General features: G+C 33.7%; 2 protein-coding genes across 3 annotated transcripts; both read left to right on the forward strand.

The window, feature by feature from the left end:
* Nucleotides 1–1,022: 1,022 nt before the first annotated feature.
* Nucleotides 1,023–23,075, forward strand: LOC128217767 (uncharacterized). 2 transcript variants are annotated; one of them, XM_052925139.1, is made up of 4 exons: nucleotides 1,023–1,462; nucleotides 1,786–2,014; nucleotides 2,172–2,625; nucleotides 2,919–3,502. In XM_052925139.1, exons 2-4 carry the CDS (start codon nucleotides 1,819–1,821, stop codon nucleotides 2,920–2,922), a joined length of 654 nt encoding a protein of 217 aa, XP_052781099.1. In that variant the 5' UTR covers nucleotides 1,023–1,462; nucleotides 1,786–1,818; the 3' UTR covers nucleotides 2,923–3,502. The 2 variants fall into 2 exon arrangements, 1 of the variants encoding a protein (XP_052781099.1); XR_008258267.1 differs by lacking the exons at nucleotides 2,172–2,625; nucleotides 2,919–3,502 and adding an exon at nucleotides 22,925–23,075.
* Nucleotides 10,870–13,397, forward strand: LOC128217766 (uncharacterized). The gene is made up of 4 exons (XM_052925137.1): nucleotides 10,870–11,345; nucleotides 11,613–11,840; nucleotides 12,030–12,483; nucleotides 12,704–13,397. The coding sequence occupies exons 1-4, from the start codon at nucleotides 11,054–11,056 to the stop codon at nucleotides 12,705–12,707; spliced, it is 978 nt and encodes a 325-aa protein (XP_052781097.1). The 5' UTR covers nucleotides 10,870–11,053; the 3' UTR covers nucleotides 12,708–13,397.
* Nucleotides 23,076–23,479: the final 404 nt, after the last annotated feature.

The following is a 23,479-nucleotide window of genomic DNA, read 5'->3' on the forward strand; positions in this document are numbered from 1 at the left end:
CATTCAAGGCAGTAAGCAAACATTCATTAAGAAAGATACCAATCATAGAAATAAAATGTATGCACATACTAAACACTGCCTGATATGTGTTACTCTATTAAGTTTTAATGTGTATTCCCCGTTGTACGCTGTTCCCGTTCATATACGAGCGAACTTATATTCAACCATACTCTGCTTTTACCATTTACTTTTATCTACATTGCTATTTAAAATGTACCACCGAGAACGAAAAACAAACATTTTTAGCTGTGATTTTTGAAATAATATATTATTTACACTTTTTGGAACTTAAACTCAAAGAAGATTGCGTTGCTGTTTTTTTTGTTTTATCCGAAAGAAATGACAACTCATCATGGCATTAAACAATGTTTACTTTATAATGTGAGTTACAGTTTGGCATTAAAAGCAAAAATATAATCAAATTGGCACCAAAATTCCTTAAAAGGCATTAGAGGCAAAGGTGTATTGTGGGCGCATTTGAGTTTTGTTTGTGGTCACCAAGTCGGACAAGTGGTTTTTTTCCGGGGACTCCGGTTTCCACCACATCACAAGACCACACCCTCGCGTAACATCGTGCCAACGAGAGTGATTAATACAATGATTTAATAACTTGTTGCATAATCTTTGTAAAATAAGTTTAAATTAAAAGGCAAAATGTAGAACTATACAAAACTACCTTACAACGTTTCGTATTTAATAAAAGATATCAATGAGCAAAGTGGTTAAATTAAAATGTCAATGTCCTTTAATGCATCAAAACATATCGGAAAAAAAACTCTTAATGAATAGTATTTATTGACAAAAACATTACGCAAAGCAAACGATAAACGCTGAGGGCCACTAAATCGAGTATATACATTTTCATTTTTTGTTGAAGTTTTGCAAATACGTCATACAGTCAAGAGCAAATATTAAACTTGCTAGGCATGCTAGAAAGACCCGCCTACATGCGATTAACGAACGACTATATATACTTGAAATCTACAACGTTTTTACCACTCTCAAATCGAAGATTGAGAAGACATATATCAAGCCTAAACTTTCTATTACGAGGACTGAATTATCTTAAAGAACAACATTTCATTATATTAAAAGGATTTTGTGTTCCGATATATTTCATTAACTATATTATATAAAACAAAACTATAACAATAACTTCAAAGAGCAGCAATGATTGGATACACCACAATGTTGTTTGCTTTGGTCGTCATACCTTTGGTCATTGCTGGCCAAGGCGAACTCGTGAAATGCACCCCGGGTGTATATGAGATCATCGGAAATGCCGACTGCAAGGGCTACTCATTGTGTGTGTTTGGGAAAGCCATTGAGATGCCGCCTTGTCCTCCTGGCTCCGTGTTCAGCTCCAGCTCCAGCGTTTGTGTTCCTAAAGGTTCTATTTATGACGACTGCAAGAAAACAACAGATGGAAGCGGGAGCCACATAACCGTATCGCCGGATCAAGGTGAGCTCTAGCGATGTTTTTGTTCTTAAATGTTTTTGATTTTTCTTGTTTGCTGCTGTAACCTCAAAATGAATAAATCGAACATAACAAAGAGAGGAGATATTTATGAGAGTCCAAATAAGCACTCACATGTAACTCATCATTTGCTCCGAATATTTCACTACAATTGAAATTAATAATTAATGCACATATGGAAAATCCAATTCCAACGGAATGAATATTCATTTCGCTGTGGTTACAGACCAAAGAAAAGCGTTTAAAAGTGGCATAAAATAGAACATTAAAGTATTAGTCAGTTATAAACTATCATATTTGCTTTTCAGGGCAGCTTAGTCCAGAGGAACGATGTAACTTAGATGGTGGCGTGTTCCCCCACCCCAGAATGTCAAGCCTTTTACAACTGTAGTGTCCGTTACACACCAGAGATTCCCCGGTTTTTCGAGCAACACCTTGTTGAGTGTCCCTACCCCAAGCTGTTCAACACCGAGACCAAACAATGTGACCATTTTGAGAATGTCAAATGTGGAACCAGGACGGAATTCAAGGATGGATGTAAGTTGAAAAAGAAAATAGTATATTTTCATTCTAGTTCGAATTAGAGCACTTCTTGGTACAACTAATTATAACTGTGATTATCTTTTCAAATTTAGAAAATTATTTCATGGGCTTTATCATAAACACCACGATTAAATGATTCTGTCTTCCTCAGGTCAATACAAAAGCAATATGTGCGGCAGCTCCCATTGTATCCCTTGTAACATCCGACAACCAAGCTGTGAAGGTAAACGCGATGGAATAAACGCTCATCCAGTCAAACTATGGACCCCATTCTTCGTCGTATGTTACAAGGAGCGCACAGTCAAGGAGGGCCGATGCCAAGCTGACGTAAACGGCCACACACAGTTGTTCCATCCGGAAAGGAACGAATGCGTTTCATTGGATATGATTCCTCGAGAACACGGGGGAATGATGCCTGAGTGCGGTACGAAAGTAGACGGGTTTTATATGGACGATTTCGGAAGATGTGACCGCTACGTTCATTGCCAGGGAGGAAAGTACATTGGCACGATAAAATGTGCTGTAGGAGAAGCGTTTGATGATACGAAAGGCGGATGCGTTCCGGAAGAAAAAGCGTGTGGATCCTGTGGGAAACTCAACCATTGGTGAATATGTTTTCATAATATTTTCTTTTAGTAGTACATACAATACTAAGTGTTTCAAAACTATATTAAAGTACACTGCTTATTGTAGAGTCGCTTCGTCAAGGTTATTATTGACATTAACAAGTCAAATCAAATATAACATCCAATCTTACCAATCAAAATAAATCAGCCTACAGGGATTTGCAAATGCATGTAAAACAGTGGTGCTTCTATGTATTTTAATAATTTAATAATTGCAACATAATTGGAAACTATGCCATAACGTTATGACAATTAAATCTATTATTTTTCAGCTAAATAAGTTGCAAGAATGGTGCTCATACTCATAACTCATATCGCTATTGACATGACCTGTGCTTCTAATTGAAAAAAAAAACAGAAGCACGCCATGTGGCGTCACGTGGTAATATTAGCTTAATTGACTGTGATATGTTTGACAATTTGTTCCAATAGACTTTCGAAACAACTTAAACACTATGCTGGCTTCAATTTAGTTTGCATTTGTATGAAATATGTTTAATTCAATTACTGATAACGACGTTACATGTAGACTTTATTATGTTAAATGTTCATTTAAAGTGTCTTGGCCCAAATGTATTATTTATTGAATGTGTGCTTCTTTAACTCTGTGATATGATATTAGTTTGGATATGTTTCAAAAAAGTAACTGATGAAAATATATATGTAGCACTGACAATGAAAAGTTAGCTGATATTTATCAGTTGGGATAAAAACGGAAGAGAATAGCCGATTTAAAACATTATTTCTGTCTTGACACGATGCATAATACAATCATCATGTGCAATAAATAACTATTTGTAAATAGACTGTGAAAAATCATTATATTTTCAATGTGGTTTGTCATGTACAGTGCATTTGAAATCCATGTGTTTCTTAAATAAAACTGAGAAACTTGTTTCATTGTATTATTTTACTTTCTTGCACTTATTTAATCCATCGCCACTATCGCCCACTGAGATTTATTTACTGACCAGAATAGTTGTAATATAAACGGACATACAAAAATAACAACTTTAATTTACAAACTTGTTTAAAGAGGATAATAATAGCATATCTAGTGTATCATGTACATGATTATCTGATCGTCCTACTTTTGTCTGTCAGCTTTCTTAAACATCATCAATTTCAAACTTAAATATAAATCTGCCTCAGAGCTTTGATAGCTGGAAACACGCCATCGGCACTCACAAGAATTTAATTTCTCTTTAAAATTTATATGAAAAGCTACAGAAACAAGCTCAGTAGCCAAAAGTTTAAACGATAAACCCTTTTTCATGGTAAAGAGTTAACGCCAAAGACACAAACACAAAAAAATCACAAACAAGAAACATGGAACAACAGCACAAAACTCCATAAGCAGCGCCGTGTATGTATACTGTAATTAAAAATCTGTACATGCGGCAACGACACAGTGCTTGGCAGTGTGACAAGATTCATTCTACAAACCTAAATTGTGATAGGTTAATTTTATGTTTAATAAATACATATGTGCTGTACAGCAATTTCCATATAATACGGACATCAATCATTGTTGGTTCGAAGATCGATGATGCATTATATCATACAATACTATTCACAATTAAAAGCGTTGAAGTCGATGGAAAATAATAAATGAAAACATTACTTGTTCAGGTTCTATTATAGTTTCAATATAATTGATTTCGAAATCATATATATTTAATATATATTATATGTTATCAACAATATCCGATGAAAGTGTTGGATTATTTATAACGATTCATATGAACGGAATAAAGGCAATTGCTTATCACGTTTTCGACTAGAATTATTTCCAAAACATTCAAATGCTTATTGCTAAACTATGGCGCATAATATCAACAACGTATAAAAACCGATGTCACGAATGTGAATATAAATGCTGCAAGCACGAACATGTTAAATGGTCTCTTATAGCTGATGTCAAACAGACGTATTCCTTGCAAATGAGTTGTTGTTTATGGATTGAAAGAAACAACATTTGGCAATTCTTGGTGCAGAAGTCCCCATGCCAAAATTCTATGTGGTACGCAGAAGTTCATTAGATGCTCACATATATTTCTCTGATACATCACTGCTTGAATGCCTGAGGCAAATTGTTTAAGCTCAGAATTATAACTGTACAAAAGGTTTATATTGGTTTTGCGTTGCCTAATTTGTAGATAAAATACCTATTTTACTCAGACAGTATTGTAATTGTCATTATTTATTATATTAATCATTTGCACATACTAATGGACATTGTCGTTTTCATGAAAATAAAGATGAGTTGAGTTGAGGTGTCCAAGTGTATTTATTACTCTTTGTGACGCGTAATGCTTAGATCCGAATTGATTATTTACAAGAGTACTTGACTATTTTGAACATTTAACGCAAGTGGGCACGCACGACATAACGTTAATTTCAAGACACAATAGTTAACATATGCGATTAATTTTAATTCCACACCATTATTTAATATCTACCATTACATGGAATATGTTCAAATTAATTTTATTTTTCCCTTATCCCAAAATTCTTCGAGCAAACAAAGAAACATCATATTTTAGATACTTGAAATGCCGGCGACGTTGGAGACGTATTTATTATGGTTGTATAAAAGTAATAATAACAAAGAGATCGTTTGTAATTAGGGGTTGTACAGGTTTATCATTCTAATCCTTCATATTGTCACGTTGCTTTTAAAAGGGTGGGCTTGTACAGGTTTATCATACTGACCATTCATATTGTCACATTGGCTTTAAAAGAGCGGGCTCTCACAGGTTTATCATACTGATTATTTATATTGCCACATTGCCTTTAAAGAGTGGGCTTTAACAGGTGTATCATATTGACCTTAATATTGTCAACCTGTCTTACAGATGTATTATACTGATTATTCATATTGTTACATTGCCTTTAAAAGGGCGGGTTGGTAACCAGCGTACTGGAAAAAATGGGTCATAGTACATTTAGTTTAATCCTTAACGATCAAGTTCGTATGCACTAAAGTTTGGGTCACTGAAACTTAATTTAAAATGTGTTAATATGCTATTTTAGGAGCAAAGATAAACTTGATGATTGTGTAACAAATAATCCGCTGTACAATCAGGCACTCATGTTTTGTTAGCATTAGTAATTTATAGATATTTGAAACATTAAATACTAGTTGGTAATTTGTGTAAGATGTTTAATTGTTTCGGGTGGCTCATGTTTTTAAGCGAATTTAATTAGATGATTTACTGAGTTTTTCAATGTGTTCTGTCATTTTGCTTTAAAAGGGCGGGCTTGTAGAGGTTTATCATACTGGCCATTCATATTGTTACATTGCCTGAAAGGGCGGGCTTGTACAGGTTTAGTATACTGGCCTTTCATATTGTTACATTGCCTTAAATGGTGGGCTTGTACAGGTTTATCACACTGACCATTCATAATGTCATTTTGCTTTAAAATGGCGGGATTGTACAGGTTTATCATACTGACCATTCATATTGTCATGTTGCCTTTAAAATGGCGGGATTGTACAGGTAACCACCGTACCGGAAAGAAATTTGTCATACTAAATTCATTTGAGTACTGGATGATCAGGGTCCGTTTGAGCTTAAGTTCAAGTCTGAAAAGCTTAATTTACATTTTAATGAAAATATGCTATTATGTAAGCTAAAAAGGTAAAACATTTTAATTGTTTAACAAATAATCCGCTGAACAATCTGGCACTCATTTTATTTAGAATTCGTTGTACTATGGATATTTTGAAACATTTAAAACAAGATGGGTAAGTCCTGTGAGATGTTTTAATGTGTCGGATATCTCACAGTTTAAGCGAACATGATTTACTTGGAATGGACGTCACTTTAAAAAATAAGGAATGTGAATTTGATTCGATTTCATTGTATAGGTACTTTAAAATAAAAATAAAAAAACACTGACGAAATTTAACGACTATGATAGTAATTCTTTGTTGTTCTGTTCAATGGCAGTGTTGTCTTTACATAGCTACCCATCCACTGATATTTGATAGACATGTATCAATTAATAGTACCGCTAGGCAACCATGTCGCTTGAAGCAGAAATAAATACAGTTCGAAATCTCTTTGATCGGTTGTCAAATTATGTAGCTGACAAATTAGTGCGAAAAGTCACTCGTTTTACTAAGCGGTAGATAAAGGCTGACATAAATAAAAACATGAAAAGGAAAAAAAAAGATTATAGCGTTGTATTTGTCGGGTTCATGGTATTAAAATAGTATCTGGATACTGGCCAAAACTTAGTCGGAATGTGGGTACCCGACCGTGCTCTAGTAAATGAATACTTACGTACTGTACAACACACAAACAATAAGGAATCCCTGAACTACATTGTTGTACTTTTTAAATTCATATTAGCTCAAACGTGATAACGCGGATTTACCTCGTGGCCAAGTTACTATTTTAATATCGGAAAAAACAACATTATCGAGTCAAAATGTGCAACCATCGTCCGTCATTTGATCGGAAATAATCAAAATCAGGTATTCAAATGCAGTTTTTTTATGTGTATTTCAACAATTTCCATGTCATTCATGTGTCAACGATGATACGACATAATCATAGATAAATTAAACAAAACATTTTGTACATTAGTAACATTTGGCTATAGTGTTGTGATTCAAAACCTTTACACTCGACGAGTATTAAATGATTTTAAGTAAAACAATAAAAGTTCGATGATAATCGATTATGGATTAACATAATCGATTATCGCTGGTGTTTGATTCCAATTGTCGACGAGTATTGATTATATTCGAGTATCGCGGCATTTCTATGTATATTTTCGTTTTTAATTAAGAGGACAAACATACATATCTGATTTTTGTTACTTCAATATGACAATCATAAAATAAAATTACACCGTAAAGGTGTTTCACGATGGATAGTTCGATGTAAACTTTGTGAGTTAGAAGGCATAAGCCCCGCAGTAAACTCTGTGAGTTAGAAGGCATAAGCCCCGCAGTAAACTTTGTGAGTTAGAAGGCATAAGCCCCGCGGTAAACTTTGTGTGTCGAGTGTTTTCAGTCGGGAACCCCCGTGCAAATACTGTATGTTGATTGCGCAAAGGCCATCGTGTGTAAATTCTGTGTATTTAGTGTTTAATAGTTGAAACCCCAGTGTTAACTGTGTGTCGGCTGTTTCAAGGTGGAAACCCCTGTGTAACCGATGTGTGTTAAATGTTTCAAGGTGAAACCCCACAACAATCTGCGAGTTGTGTGCTTTAAGTTGGAAACTCCAATGTAAACTTTTTTCCGTTGTCTTGTGGTGGTATTTCGTTAAACTGACTTTTTTGATTGATATCAACTTTATTTGTTGTTGTGCCCACAACATAGGTTAACATGCAAGCATTGAACATCCTTGTTTCATTGCAATATTATGTTGCAATATTATGTGGTAAACCAATGTATGTCTCGCAAGGTGTCATAGGATGGTACAAATTACAAAATGATATGCTCACGATTGACTTTCATAATACCAATGACATTATATTGAAAAAAACTCATGTTTAGCAAATGTTTTTCCCGCATTTTTAAGTACAGCGATTTTAAGTTTAAGTTTCAGACGGAGAATTGTTTGATTGCGCATAACTTTCAAACATTTTTAGGAATCCCCTGCTTTAAATATTTCACATATTACAATTACTGCCCCAGACAAGGATACAACATGCGTCTATACATGTTGTAAATAGGATATTTAAAGCTGTACTCTCACAGACTGAATGCTTTGACATCTTTTGTTTGTTTTTTTTGTTTTGGAACGAGCAAATGTTTTCGTAAATATCTGAAAACCAGTGATAAAAGACTTATGACCAAGACCAGATCGCTGATTTTCATGTTTCCGCTCAAAAATTGAGGTTTTGTGCACTTTTCTTAAACAGTTAGTAACGGTTTAAGCCATAAAACATTAAATTTGGAATGGAAATATGAAAATCTGCGATCTGATCTTTTGTTAACAGTCTTTCATCGCTGGTTAGCAGATATTTACGCAAAAATTGCTTATTCCAAGACAAAAAAATAAAAATGTTGGATAAACGATCAATCTTTAAGAGTGCAGCTTTAAATAAAATATAGAGAGAAAGTGCGTCAAACCAAAAATGGAAAGTTGTTACAATATATGATAGCTTTGTTTTTCTTATTCTTTTCATAGTAAATATTTTCTTACTGTTGAAGGCTGCAGTATCAACTTCTTATCTAACGCGATGAAAGTATGATAACTCTTTGTTACACTATACGTTCTGTTTTACAAATTGTCACTACAATTGCATTGACCTTAAGCTTGATGTTCAAACATCTGTGGTCAGATATTTCCTAGACAAACCCTAAACATTTTGTCACATGAGCTCAATTCCGTAGCTGCCTTAGCCACTGAACTTTGGAAGGGCAGGGAGTCTTTATTGGTTTTTTAAAATACCAAACCACGATTAAAATATTTCAGTCCCCAACGAGCAGTCAATTGTTTGCCGTGTTGAAACCGCGAGATGATGTAAGACATTTTATACGAAATGACACTTCTATGACTGTCGATGTGTTTACCATGGTCATCAACATGTGGTTTAAACAAACGCAAAAAAGCTGAATTAGGTGTTTTATTAAAGCCATTTGTGAATTTTATTAATATTTCTTACATTCACTGTTACGATAATTAACCACACTGTATCACCTCACACTGCTGTCAAAAATCATAATCTTCGTAATTTTATTATGTATTGCCTAAAATAGAAATGTTGTAACTGTTACATTTTTTTTAAATCATGCCTCGATACGTGTGGGTTTAATTGCTAATGTTCCACGATGATGTTTACGCTAGCTTTTCAGAGGTTATGCTTAAAGGATGGGAGATTCAACTACGCTTTTTTTTCTCACCTGATACGCACGTTTCTGAACGGCCTATAATGATTATTTGGAGAAAAAAAACACGATTCAACGGGATTTTCTTTTTTATTCTTCCGTATGTGTATAATTAGAAATACTCCAGCAATAAATTAACCTTGACAATTAAACTTGGTTATTCAATGTTTATGTATTTAAGCTTATTTTTATAAAATATCAGATAGAAATGTTATTCACTGCTATTTTAGTATATACGGTGTATTTTAATTACGTAATATATTGATATTTATTGATAGCAAAACCAAGATGTCTGCTCTCGGCGCAATACATTATTCATCCCTACTTAATATGGATCAAAGATGGACTTGTAAAATAGAAATCATTTATCATAGATAATTGTACCACGTAAATAATGAGTAAAGGTAGTTATGCGACCTTCAACAAAAAAACGACATGTGTTTTTACAAATAAGCAATGTTAGATCCCATTCAGTTCGACTGTAGTTCAATGTAAGCGAGTGAGACAAGTGAAACAGTCAAAATTTAGTTATGACAATAAGGAGGCTGCGAATCAAAAGGTGTACGTGTACATGGACGCGTAGTTACACGTTCATGTATGAATTGCAGTTTAGTTCACTTTAATAATATTATTGTATCCAAAGGCTCAATGATACGCCCATATGACCTTTCGAAAACCTCTGTTTCATGTATTTGAAACAAATATATGTTTGCACTTACGCCGAGTTTGATAGATATGCACTTACCCAGTCCATTCATTGATGTGTCTTCAGTAGGAACCTGCTGACAAAACACAACTTAATTAATTGTTACAAAGGTTTGATTGAATTTTTGAAACATGAAATCGTCTTTTTAAAACAGTCGATATTATTTACTATCGTTTATTTGTTCGTCTTGAAAATTAAAAACTCATTTTATTTACAATAATATATAATATCCAACAAAGAGTATTATGGGGATTGCTCATCTGTCTTCCAACCGTATCCTTATAAGGCAAAACCTTCAACTGTACAAAACAACGATGGCCTTAAAATATCAAACACGCAATAATTAATTCGATTATTCTTTAAACATAACTTTAATATGTCATGCCTCTCAATGAGCATGTCAACATGTTACAAATGACTTGAAACAAATGAATCATACATTTTTATAAATCATTATCAGATTATTAACATTATTTAAACACTTAGTTTATTGAAAGGGTCACAAAAAACTATCCTGTCGATTACAATTTCCTACTGAAGTTATGCGCCTACGTCATTCATTTAACAACGCGTGTTTACCGCGACAGGAAGCCCCGCCTTAAGGTGGTCGCACATTTATATATATACTCGCATCTTCAACATTCATACCATTCTCTATCTGGGCATTGACAAGGATTTTTATCGACAATAAGCTGACTCTACCGAGGACAATATCATTTTAACAAATACCGTGTTAGACAACATTGATAAATACCAACGAATTCAAATCAATATATTATTTTTTACACGACTTTCAACTAAACTATTTCTTTCTACTAAATTGAAAACGATAACTTAATAGAGAAACAATGATTGGATACACAACAGCGTTGTATATTTTGGCCGCCGCAACTTTTGTTACTGCTGGCCATGACGAACTCGTGCAATGCACCCCGGGCGTATATCAGATCATCGGAAAGGCCGACTGTACGGGCTTCTTCATGTGCGTGTTTGGAAAAAAAGTCGAGATGCCGCCTTGTCCTCATAGATCGGTGTTTAGCTCCAAGGCTAACGTTTGTGTTCCCAAAGGTTCGATGTATGATGACTGCAATAAAACAACAGAAGGCAGCGGAGGCCACATGCCAGTGCTGCCCGACCTAGGTAAATTCTAGCGTTGGTGATTTATTTTTCTGATACTTCTATGCTTTTTCTTTTGTATGTGTTTTCTGATAAATGTATTTATGTGATAAACAGTTGATACTATTTATTAAATTAATCAATGCATGAATGAAAACGTCAATCTAATTATTATTCATTTCTATGCGGTTATAGAGATGTGTTAAAAATTATTATTGAAAGCTTATTGAATTCAATTTAGAGTGTATCAAAAATGAGTCAAATTGCTAAATAATTATATTAACTTTCCAGGATCTCTTAATCCAGAGGAACGATGCAAAATGTTTGGAGGCATGTTTCCCCATCCCACGGAATGTCAAGTCTTCTACAACTGCAGTGTTAATTACACACGGATTCCCTGGTTCTTTGAGCAACACCTTGTTGAATGTCCCTACCCCCAACTTTTCAACACCGACACCAAACAGTGTGACCATTTTGAGAATGTTAAATGTGGAAGCCGGGCGGAGATTAAGGATGGATGTAAGTTTACTATCAATTTCGTTTGAAATATTGAAATTCAATAGTCATAATTCATTGGTCATAACACAAGCAAATTACAAATATTTATGTAACTCGTATCTGTCTACATATATTAGCTTACTCTCAGAAGCTAATTATAGCCAACACCCAAATTGCTGAAACCATAACTTGTATTTTGTTGTTTTTCAGGCCAATACAGATCACGCCGGTGTCTCAATGCCCGCTGTAGACCCTGCAGTGTCGACTTTCCAAGCTGTGTAGGCAAACGTGACGGAATTAACGTTCACCCAGTCAAACTTTGGAGTCCATTCTACGCGGTATGTTACAAGGAACGCACGATCAAAGAGGAGCGATGCCAAGCTGACGAAAATGGCCGAACGCAATTTTTCCATCCGGAAAGGAACGAATGTGTTTCATTGGATATGATTCCTCGAGAACACGGAGGAATGATGCCCGAGTGCGGTACGAAAGTAAACGGTTTATATCAGGATGACTTTGGGCGATGTGACCAATACTTTAGTTGCCAGGGAGGAAAATACATTGGCACGGTGAAATGTGCGGTTGGAGAGGTGTTCGATGGCACAAAGGGTGGCTGCGTTCCACAAGAGAAAGCATGCAGACCCTGCGGAAGACTTGACCATTGGTGAGTGTCCTTATATTTTGTGATAATTATTTATAGTCATAAAATCTCAATCGCTAGTCTAAACACGATTAAATCTCTATGGTTTAAACTGCAATGTGTCAATACATACATTTCAATATTGTTTAATTGTTTTTTTTTGCATTTGAAACACTTTGTACTGCCAACCGTATATAATAAAAGGTCTGACAATTAAAACAATATATATGTATATATTTTTCAGCTGAGAAAACTACTTACACACTTTCCAACGAAAAGCTGATGGAAATGGGCAAGGAGACGCATCGCCAAGATGGATAAGACATGTTAAAGACATCAAAGTGTTGCTCTGAGTTGATCTCGCTTTTTTTGCTCTACGGCCAAACCATTTCAAAACCAAATGACTACATATTTGTATATTTTCGAATGGTTTTGTATGTTTTTAATGTTATCAAACTCATTTTGTCTACTGATGAAGGTTTTATACTTAAGTGTATATTCCATTTATACATGTATGCCCCCAACCAGTTCATTGAATTTGCTTGTTTGCCGTTAGTTCTGTGATAAGTATAACGCAAACAAGTTTAAACTTTTCTTTAAATATCAATGTTCATGCAGCCATGTCAGTGTTGCAAACTCTTAGTAATATATATATATATATATTTATCTTATTTATTTACCAAATTGTTTTTAAACTAATATCATAAGTTATCCAATTTGCATTACAAAGCTTATTGATGTTATATCATTTAAATAGAAGAAAACACGCATCTGACGAAGTTGTTGATCATTGGTGTGATGCATAATGTTACTCTCGTGTATAAATCATGAAATATGTTCATTTATATGTAAATAGAATTTCATTATTATATTTATGGATTTTGCCAATTGCAGTGCCTTTGAAATCCACACATTTTTTTCAATAAAATGAGAAAAAAATGTTAGTTTTTTGCATCTTTATACACCTATTTAAACCTGCACTCGTCCAACAAGTTCAACCGTAACCAATAAATGGCTATAACGCAGGACCAACCTTTCTATCCTTCCAAGTTTACTTTTATATATAACTCAACTTGTATTTTTATAACCTGTAGCACGAATTGGTCCAAATCAGAGACACACAGAGAGAATTATGCTACATTTTGCGCAAATATACATATAATAGCAGGTTTAGGGGATGTTAATTGGAATATTTAGAATAAGTTCCTGCATCTAGCTTATTACAATACTTTTTGATGACAACAATTTGAATTATTTTTTCTTCGAAAATATATCGAAGAAAATAAAACTACATTCAAAATGTCTAGACATACCATATAACTCTAAAAGTGGATGTTATTACGCACCCTTCAATATGTGGTTTGCCCATAATCATAAGGGACAAATAAATCTATTTATCTTTTGCCATAAAACCCCCATTAATATATCAAAGTATAACCTAATTATTGATACAAAAGAATGGACAAGATTCAAGCAATAACCCTCATTACGTTTTGTATATATATTAGTTTAATCTTTCTATATTTACAAAGATTGTTAAATAAGTTATATTAACTTATGCGTAGTCATTTTTGTTGGCACTACTGTGTTCGATTGCGTTATGGTAGTATTGTGTTGTGGAAGAAACCGGAATGTTCGGAGAAAACCAACTTTTCTGGCTTGGTGACAACCAACCAAACCCACATACATTCGCCAGTCAGAGAATCGAGCCCAGATCACCCTCGTGGGAAGCGAGTGCGCTAACCAATGTGATAACCTTACAAGCGTTTCTTGTGTGGTGTTTGTTTGGACTTAAATTTTTTTATCACCAAACTCGAATAACATGCATGAGTTTGGATTTTGTAAATATAAAAGGCATTAACTAAATAATTATTGTGTTCCGTGTTTAAATAATCTGAAATATAAAACGGAAAGAGGATACATATTTTGATGTTAATTACACTAAATTCGAAGCATTTGAAACAAAACCTAGCAAACAATTTTAATTTATCCAAAATCTTCTTTTAATAATATTTGCCTGTAATCAACTTTTCAACACTTCTCCCATAGCTAGATTTCTAAGCAGCGAGCTACTTAAACAGAACTTTGATGCAAGATATTCAGAATGTGCACTTGTTACGTCAAACAAGGACGGACATAAAACAAAACATCTGTCTAAGCTAGATAAACTGGATATGAGTAAAACTATGTCATCCATGTTGAATCGGATTATAAATCATGTAATTGCAATGAATGTAGTTTTTAACAGCTGAAGTAGGTGTTAGAAGGCGGTTATAAAAGGCGGTTAATTGATGAGTAAAAGCTGACAATATATAGACTGACTAGAAATTAAGGTAATTAGGTAAATTTCGTGTGCAATCTTTTTATGTGTACTGAACTCTATCGTTAATACATAAACAAATGCATACACTATTATCAAGTAAATGTGTTTTGATGTGTAGTTGATTAAACAAATTGAATAAATCGAAAACAAAACATTTACGCCCAAACCCAGCTTAAAATTATGCAACAATGAATACATGCGTGTGGTCATGTGCCTGTTGCTATCAACATGAAACGATATTGACATACTAGGAACCTAAAACTGAAAATAAAAGTCACTATTATTTTAAAATCCGTTCATAACATTGAAGCTTTACATACTTTATTAAGTTGAAATAACAATTCAAGCCTGGTAGCCAAATATTTCCGATCACGCTTTTTAAATACACAATGTCAAAGCCAAAAATACATCCAAGCGAGATTAAATGCAAAGTGTAATTGATTGAGCAAATTGTATAATAGTCGAAAAAACAGCATTTGCGCCCAAACCCAGCAACAACACTAGCATGCGTGTTTCTACGTGCCTGTAAATATCAACATAACACGATACTGAGATATTAGGATCCAATTATACAAAATAAAATTTAGTATTTTTTTTTCAAATCCGCTCATAAAAATTAACGTTCTCCATACTGAATTTGTTTAAGATATTAAAACAAGCTTAGTAGCCAATTACTTTACGATGGTCCTATTTAAATATATACCCTGTAACGATGTTGTAACCTCAACATTCATTGCTAGCGATTTTTTAATTTTACATATTATGTGTGGATATTGTGGTGGTGTATCGTATAGCGTCGGTTCGGCCTCAAACCAGCACTCACACAGATTGACAGTTTTCACTATTATTTTTGTTTGTCTTAGAATCAGCCGATTTTGGCATTTATGCATTCAATTTAGTCATATAAGATAACATACTAAATATCAGATCTCTTTTTTTTGGAAAACTGCCTAAAAATCATTTTTATTAACGCGTAAGTAACGTTTTTAGACATAAAACATCATTATTCGAACGTAAATATGAAAAACTGCAATTTGATCTTATGTCAGCAGTCTCATATCACAGGTAACCAGACATTAACACAAAAAGTTACGGCCTTGTATTATTTGGAAATGTCATAACCTTTTTGGCTGACTCGGAGTGATTTGGCATGTGACGTCATTTTCTTCAAATATTTTACATAGATACTCATTTGGAAGAAAAGATTAGCTAGTATATTTCGCTTTTATTTTTAATAATGTTTTCTTTATGTACAATGATGCTTTTTATTACGAAACTCTATGATCACACAGTTTTAAACCTTTTATTTTATAAGGCAGACAGTTTTTGATCCTCATAGTTTCAAACAATGACTGCATCGTATCTTTGAAAAGTTTCTGCGCACGGTGCTCTGAAATGTATTCCTCCGTCTGCAGATACAGTTGGGATCTCTAATCATAGAAGTACTTGGGGTTTACCTATAAATTTAATATTATTTGTTTTATTACTTAGTTTCCTCAAGTTAATGCGTACTTTGATAACATTTGCATTTTACGTTTTTTTCTTTATTTAGGATTGTTAGGATAAGAGTGAGGTTTGTACACTTTAACGGGTTAAAACCCCAGTAAATTTACATTTTACTGACCGCTCCAAGGCGGTACCTAACAATCCTTGGTAAACATACCTAGTTTTTTTATATATAGTGTGTATGCACTGTGCATTTTGTGGATTTTTGTGCTGTTCTTCCATGTTTCTTGTTTGTGATTTTTTGTTTTTGTGTTCTATGTCTTTGGCGTTTACCCAGTGTCATTAAACCGGGATTATGTTTAAACTTTTTACTGCCGAGCTTGTTTCTGTAAAAATTCACATTAGTATTGACATCTTTGCTGAATAAATCGTTAAAATGTTTCTTTCCTAAACATATGCCTACATTTTTGTCACACCAAAACATAATTAACGTTGTTTGAGGCATACTAAATATGTCATTGATATATCTAACTTACTATAAACCCACACTCATACTTGAATTGGGGGGGGGGGAAGTCATGGATCATAGATGATCATAATATACCGCAATAGTGAGACTTTATTTTGATAAATTATTTAACAATTCACTAATTGCTTACTTAAGTATCAACAAACACAGATTACGGATACACCTCGTTCTTTAAAGATGCATTATTAATATACAGTAATTAACTTTAAATGTCACAAACATTTTTTGTAATGGAACGTATTTGTAAATAAAAAAATAAATGTAGGCATTGGTTAGGACTATGACTTTACATTACTCGATTCAGAATGTTTAAACTTATCAGGGATAGTTTTACCATATATTATTATACATGAGTTATATCTGCATTTCTTCAAGTAAAATGAATGCACGTTGGCGAAGTGAATGACACGACCAAAATTCCTGTACAATATAATTTCCAAAGTATTATCTTTTATCACTGGACTAAAGAAATAATATTAATATTTTAAACAATGGAATGCAGCCACGAACATCTCGTGAAATAAGAAAACATTGCGTGCTTGTTAAAGAGATTAATGAAAAGGATTCTGCAATCAACAGAACATGGCATTAAATTCCACAGAAAAGGATATATATATATATGAATCACTAAAGCTCACATTGAACGTATTTCAGTATCACAAATATTATATTGAATCGGATTGAAAAGAAAGCATGTCATATAAAGTTTCTCTCCATGGGAATTCAATTACACGTTATACACAAACCGCGTATTTTAAGGATTTTTCTTGTTTGTTTGTGCCATTTTCAAGGGACTCGCAAACATGCATTATGCTACAATTTTTGTTAAACATTTTATGAAATCGACTACCTTTGCTCTTTTTGTATGGGCAAACACTGCAGCTGGCTTATGCTTAATTAATCAGAATTTTGGAAACTCAAGCTTAAATTTAACTTACATAAAGATGCTACGCTTTTTAGCAAAAGAGAGCATTCCCTGTCACATTTTTAAATAATCATAACAATAAACATCCTTTTTGAACTTAAAGTGTTACAGTTGTAACAATCATTTTTTCACATTTTACACGACATTATGCTGGTCGATGTCTGACCGTGTAGTACGTGAACGAGTCAAATTAACAAATAAATACAGTTATTATACGATGTCATAAACAGTGTTGTCTTGGAACGGCAATTTTGAGAAATATATTTTAGGTGTTGACAAGAACGATTGTTTTACAAAACTGAGACAATTCTTCAACGTCAACGATAAATAATCGTTCAACAAGATGCGCATATGATATATTCATTCTTTTTTCTATATAACAATAATGTTCATTGTCATTGTTATTATTATGACCAAACCTGGAACAATGTAAATTGGTAAGCACATTTGTTATATCACGCGGCTTCATTATCACTAATTAGTTAAAGAGAACATTTATAACAACAAAATTTAATCATGAACATTTCATTAAATTACAAAACACAGCATGTTACCGATATGTATTAAAATACAAAACAAACAGACGAGTGTTAAATAGATGACGTTTTAAGACATACGTAATTAACATGTCGAACAATTTTAAAAGGTCATTTCCTTATTAACTATTTGCGTGTTTGTGAAAAGAAATATTGATAATACTTGACTTGAACACCAAGCTAAAGGCAAATGGTTCGTAGTGACAATTTGTTTAGGGTTTGGTGCGGTTCTTCTCCTTATTTTCATCAATTGCTACGTATTGAATTGGTAAGACTTGAAACAAGTTTTGATATTCGATACATTATCTTTTTAATAACACCCATAATTTATTGTAGATACATTTTATAAGTTGAAGATAATCAGTTTTCGATATTGGTAAACTAAAGAATCGTTTTTAGCATGCATTTTTGCAATGCTTAACGATACAATCGAAAGTGCAGGGACCAACCCAACAGCCAACTATGAGCGCTAGCAAGGTGCAGTATTTACAGCACTACTTTGTCAGTGCATATGTCAGGTTATCTTTTTCTCTTCGATGTTTCCTGCTTACTATTTAAAGTTCAATTTTTGAAAAAAATCTTCATAAAGAAACCAAAATAACAGTTTTACTTGTTTTCCATTTTTTTCATCACCTGGTATACAGCGACTTCAACATTTGTAAATTCCCCAAAATACAGTTTATCATGCTGGTTTAGTATTTTAAACTCTCACATAAAGCTGTACGTATCCAAACTAGTAGTTTACGCTGTCTATTAAGTGTTTTTAACTTTAAAGTCACCCAGTACGAAGTGGCAATTTATAAGGGTCCAATCTAAAAGTTAACGATGTCGGGTAAGTAAGTTTAATTTTTACGTCACTCGGTACGTATCAAACTGACCATATGTAAGGTTTAAACTAATAGCTTTCGATGTTGGTTTAGTATTTTAAACTCTGCACCTTTACCCGGTATGTAGGTATGTATCGTAGTTGCAATAACTAAGGTCTATTCTAATCTATTACGATGTTGGTTTATCTTTTTATACCTGACGTTACCCTGTACGTATCGTTGTGACAATTTGTAACGTCCAAACAAATAGTTTCCAATAAAATTTGCGTTAACATTACTTTATATCACTGGAAACATAGTCGCTATGTGACGATTTGTAACCACCAAACTAACAAACGGTAATAGTAAGTTTGGTCTTCATAAGAATTAAGTCCACATTCCGGACGATAACTTTCTAGGGTGAATTTCGTCTTTACTGGCACATGCGAAAGATTTTAACAAACCACGCAATTAAACCAAGTAATGACTTAATTGAAACATGGTGATTACAGGAATATTTGATAGTTTCGATTTCGTTCAGAGCTGTTCGAAATGAATAGTGAATCAATAAGCAATAATACAATGATATGTTATCTGTTACAATTATTCAATGATATGTTACTTAGTACAATAATACAATGATATGTTATATGTTACAATAATACAATGATGTATTATCTTAGCAATAATACAATGATATGTTATCTGTTACAATTATTCAATGATATGTTACCTGTTACAATAATACAATGATATGTTACCTGGTACAATACTACAATGATATATCATCTGTTACAATAGTACAATGAGATGTTACCTGTTACAAGAATACCATGATCTGTTACCTGTTACAATACCACAATGATATGTTACCTGTTACAATAATACGATGAAAGGTTACCTGTTACAATAATACAATACTATGTTACCTGTTACAATAATACAATGATATGTTACATGTTACCATAATACAACGATGTGTTACCTGTTACAATAATTCATTTATATGTTACCTGTTACATTAATACAATGATACGTTACCTGTTACAATAATACAATGATATGTTACTTAGTACAATAATACGATGATATGATACCTGTTACAAAAGAACAATAATATGTTACCTGTTACAATAATACAATGATATGTTACCTGTTGCAATAATACAATAATATGTTACCTGTTACAATAATACAATAATATGTTACCTTTTACAATAATACATTGATACGTTACCTGTTACAATAATACAATGATATGTTACCTGTTACAATAGTACAATAATATGATATCTGTATAATAATACAATGATATGTTACCTGTTACAATAATACAATAATATGTTACCTGTTACAATAATACAATGATATGCTACCTGTTACAATAATACAATGATACGTTACCTGTTACCTGTTGGAATAGTACAATGATATGTTACCTGTTACAATAATACAATGCTATGTAGCATGTTACAATAATACAATGATGTGTTACCTGTTACAATAATACAATGATATGTTACCTGTTAAAATAAAACAATGCTAGCGACAGGTTCAAGCCACGGAACGGTATTCGTAATACATCTTAATTTGTCATTTCTTACCTTGAGCAGATTTCACATTTAAAGAAACGTAGAAATGATTTTAACAAAGAAATATGTACTTCATATAAAAATAATGAAAACAGAAGTATTTAAGGTATGTTTAATTTTTTATTATATGACCTGTGAGATACTCAACAAAGGAAATTTCCTTTCGTTAGGAAATGACTTAAGATGTTTTGTAAATACCGGGCTACTACTCATTACCAAGTTCAAACCCACAGAAAACCACTATTTCGGAAACCATTCCATGGTTGTAAGTCAAATATTTACTAATTTAAAGCAGAATCGTATCATAGTGACAATTAGTAAGCTCATACTAAACACTGTCCGATGCGGTACTGTATTATGTTTAAATGTCTACCCTCCGTACCACATTGTTCCCGTTCACACCAGGGCGTTCAACCATCGACTACTTTAAGATGTCTCTTTATTGCTATTTGTAATGCACCACCGAGAAATGAAACCCAACACATGCAGCGGAGATTTTTGAAATATAATATCATTAATTTCGTTTTGGAACTTTAAATCAAGGAAAATTGTGTAGCTGTATTTTTAATGTCATCAAACAAAGCTTTTACTATACTATGTGACATACAGTTTGACATTAAAAGCAAATTTAAATATTATTAAATTGTCCCCTAGCTTCCATAAAAGGCAGAAGAGGATAAGGTTTAGTATGCATGTGAGTTTCGTTTGTGATCACCATGTCGGACAAGTGGGTTTCCACCGTGTACTCCGGTTTCCACCACATCACAAGACCACACCTTCGCGTAACATCGTGCAAACGAGATAGATTAATAGAATGTTGTAATAACCATCTTACAACGTTTCGTATTTGATAAAATATATTAATGAGTAAAGTGGTTAAATTGAAATGTCAATATTCTTTAATGCATCAGCTCAAATTCGAAAAACACTCTTAATGAATAGTATTAATTGATATAGACATTACGCAAAGCACACGATAAACGCTGAGAGCCACTTAATCGAGTATATGCATTTTCATTTTTGTTGAAGTTTTGCAAATAAGTCATAAAGTCAATAGCGAATATTAAGCTTGCTAGGCATGCTAGAAAGACCCGCCTTCATGCGGTTTATGAACAACTATATTTACTCGCATTCTACAACTTTTAACCATTCTCAAATCGAAGATTGAGAGGTTTTATATCAAGTCTAAACTTAATATCACGAGACTGTGCTATCTTAAAGAATAATATTACTTTACGTGGTTTACAACATTGAAAAGGATTTTTATTTTCAGATATATTTCATAAACTGTAATATACAAAACAAAACTATCAAAAACGAGCAGCAATGATTGGATACACCACAGCGTTGTTTGCTTTGGTCGTCGCAACCATGGTCATTGCTGGCCAAGGCGAACTCGTGAAATGCACACCAGGTGTATATGAGATCATCGGAAAGGCCGACTGTACGGGCTACTTCTAGTGTGTGTTTGGGAAGGCCATGGATATGCCGCCTTGTCCTCCTGGCTCTGTGTTCAGCTCCAGCTCCAATGTGTGTGTTCCTAAAGGTTCTATTTACGATGACTGCAAGTAAACAACAGAAGGAGGCGGTGGCCACATGGCAGCATCGACCGATCTAGGTGAGCTCTAGCGATGTTGTTACTCTTACATGTTGTTGTTTTTTGTTGTTTGCAATAAATTTATTGTTCCCTTAAACTTTTTTAATTCGAACAAAAGAAACAAAGAGTCGAACAGCAGCTCAGTTATATCAAATAAGGAAAGTTATTTACACATTACTCATCATTTTTTCCGAATATTTTTTTTTTCAGAAAGGCGTTATGATGCGGCATATAATACATAGTAGATTAAGGTTACAAGTCATTTGATAACAACCATATTTGCTTTACAGGGCATCTTAGCCCAGTGGAGCGATGCAACATGGACAGTAATGGCGTGTTCCATCATCCAACCGAATGCCAAGCCTTTTAAAACTGTAGTGTCCGTTACACTCCAGAGATTCCCCGATTCTTTGAACAACACCTGGTTGAATGTCCGTACCCCCAGCTGTTCAAAACAGAGACCAAACAGTCGGACCATTTTGATAATGTAAAATATGGAACCAGGATGGAATTCAAGGACGGATGGTAGTTGGCATCTGCTTATATATTCGTGATCTGAGATAAAGAAAATCGTTTATTTATCATTTTGATTCGAATAAGGGCTCTTCTTGGCACACCTCATTATAACTGTGATTATCTTTTCAAATATACAAATTTATTTCATGGGCTTTAAAATAAACACCAACGATTAAATTATTCTGTCTTCCTCAGGTCAATACAAAAGCAATATGTGCGGCAGTTCCCATTGTATCCCTTGTAACGTCCGACTACCAAGCTGTGTAGGTAAATGTGATGGAATAAACGTTCACCTAGTCAAACTATGGAGTCCATTCTACGTCGTTTGTTACAAGGAGCGCACAGTCAAAGATGATCGATGCCAAGTTGACGAAAACGGTCGAACATAGTTGTTCCATCCGGAAAAGAACGAATGCGTTTCATTGAATATGGTTCCTCGAGCACATGGAGGAATGATGCCCGAGTGCGGTACGAAAAAAAGATGGGTTTTATCTGGACGATTTCGGATGATGTGATCGTTACGTTCATTGCCATATAGGAAAATACATTGGTACGATCAAATGTGCTGTAGGAGAAGTGTTCGATGGTATGAAAGGCGGATGCGTTGCGAAAGAGAAAGCATGTGGACCCTCTGGGAAACTCGACCATTGGTGAATATGTATAAATAATATTTCCTTTAAGTAGTATATAAACAAATATGTGTTTCATAATTTTATAAACAACAAGCTGAATTTGAGGATAACTTCGTCA

This window comes from Mya arenaria, chromosome 14, assembly GCF_026914265.1.
Source record: "Mya arenaria isolate MELC-2E11 chromosome 14, ASM2691426v1".
NCBI classification, from domain to species: Eukaryota; Metazoa; Mollusca; class Bivalvia; order Myida; family Myidae; genus Mya; species Mya arenaria.

What these genes read in the sequence shown, in the direction of transcription:
- LOC128217767 (XM_052925139.1), top strand. Translation starts at nt 1,819, where the DNA reads ATGGTGGCGTGTTCCCCCACCCCAGAATGTCAAGCCTTTTACAACTGT. An exon ending in GACGGAATTCAAGGATGGAT is followed by an intron (nt 2,015 to 2,171) that starts GTAAGTTGAAAA and finishes TGTCTTCCTCAG; the next exon opens with GTCAATACAAAAGCAATATG.
- LOC128217766 (XM_052925137.1), top strand. Translation starts at nt 11,054, where the DNA reads ATGATTGGATACACAACAGCGTTGTATATTTTGGCCGCCGCAACTTTT. An exon ending in GCCAGTGCTGCCCGACCTAG is followed by an intron (nt 11,346 to 11,612) that starts GTAAATTCTAGC and finishes TTAACTTTCCAG; the next exon opens with GATCTCTTAATCCAGAGGAA. An exon ending in GGCGGAGATTAAGGATGGAT is followed by an intron (nt 11,841 to 12,029) that starts GTAAGTTTACTA and finishes GTTGTTTTTCAG; the next exon opens with GCCAATACAGATCACGCCGG.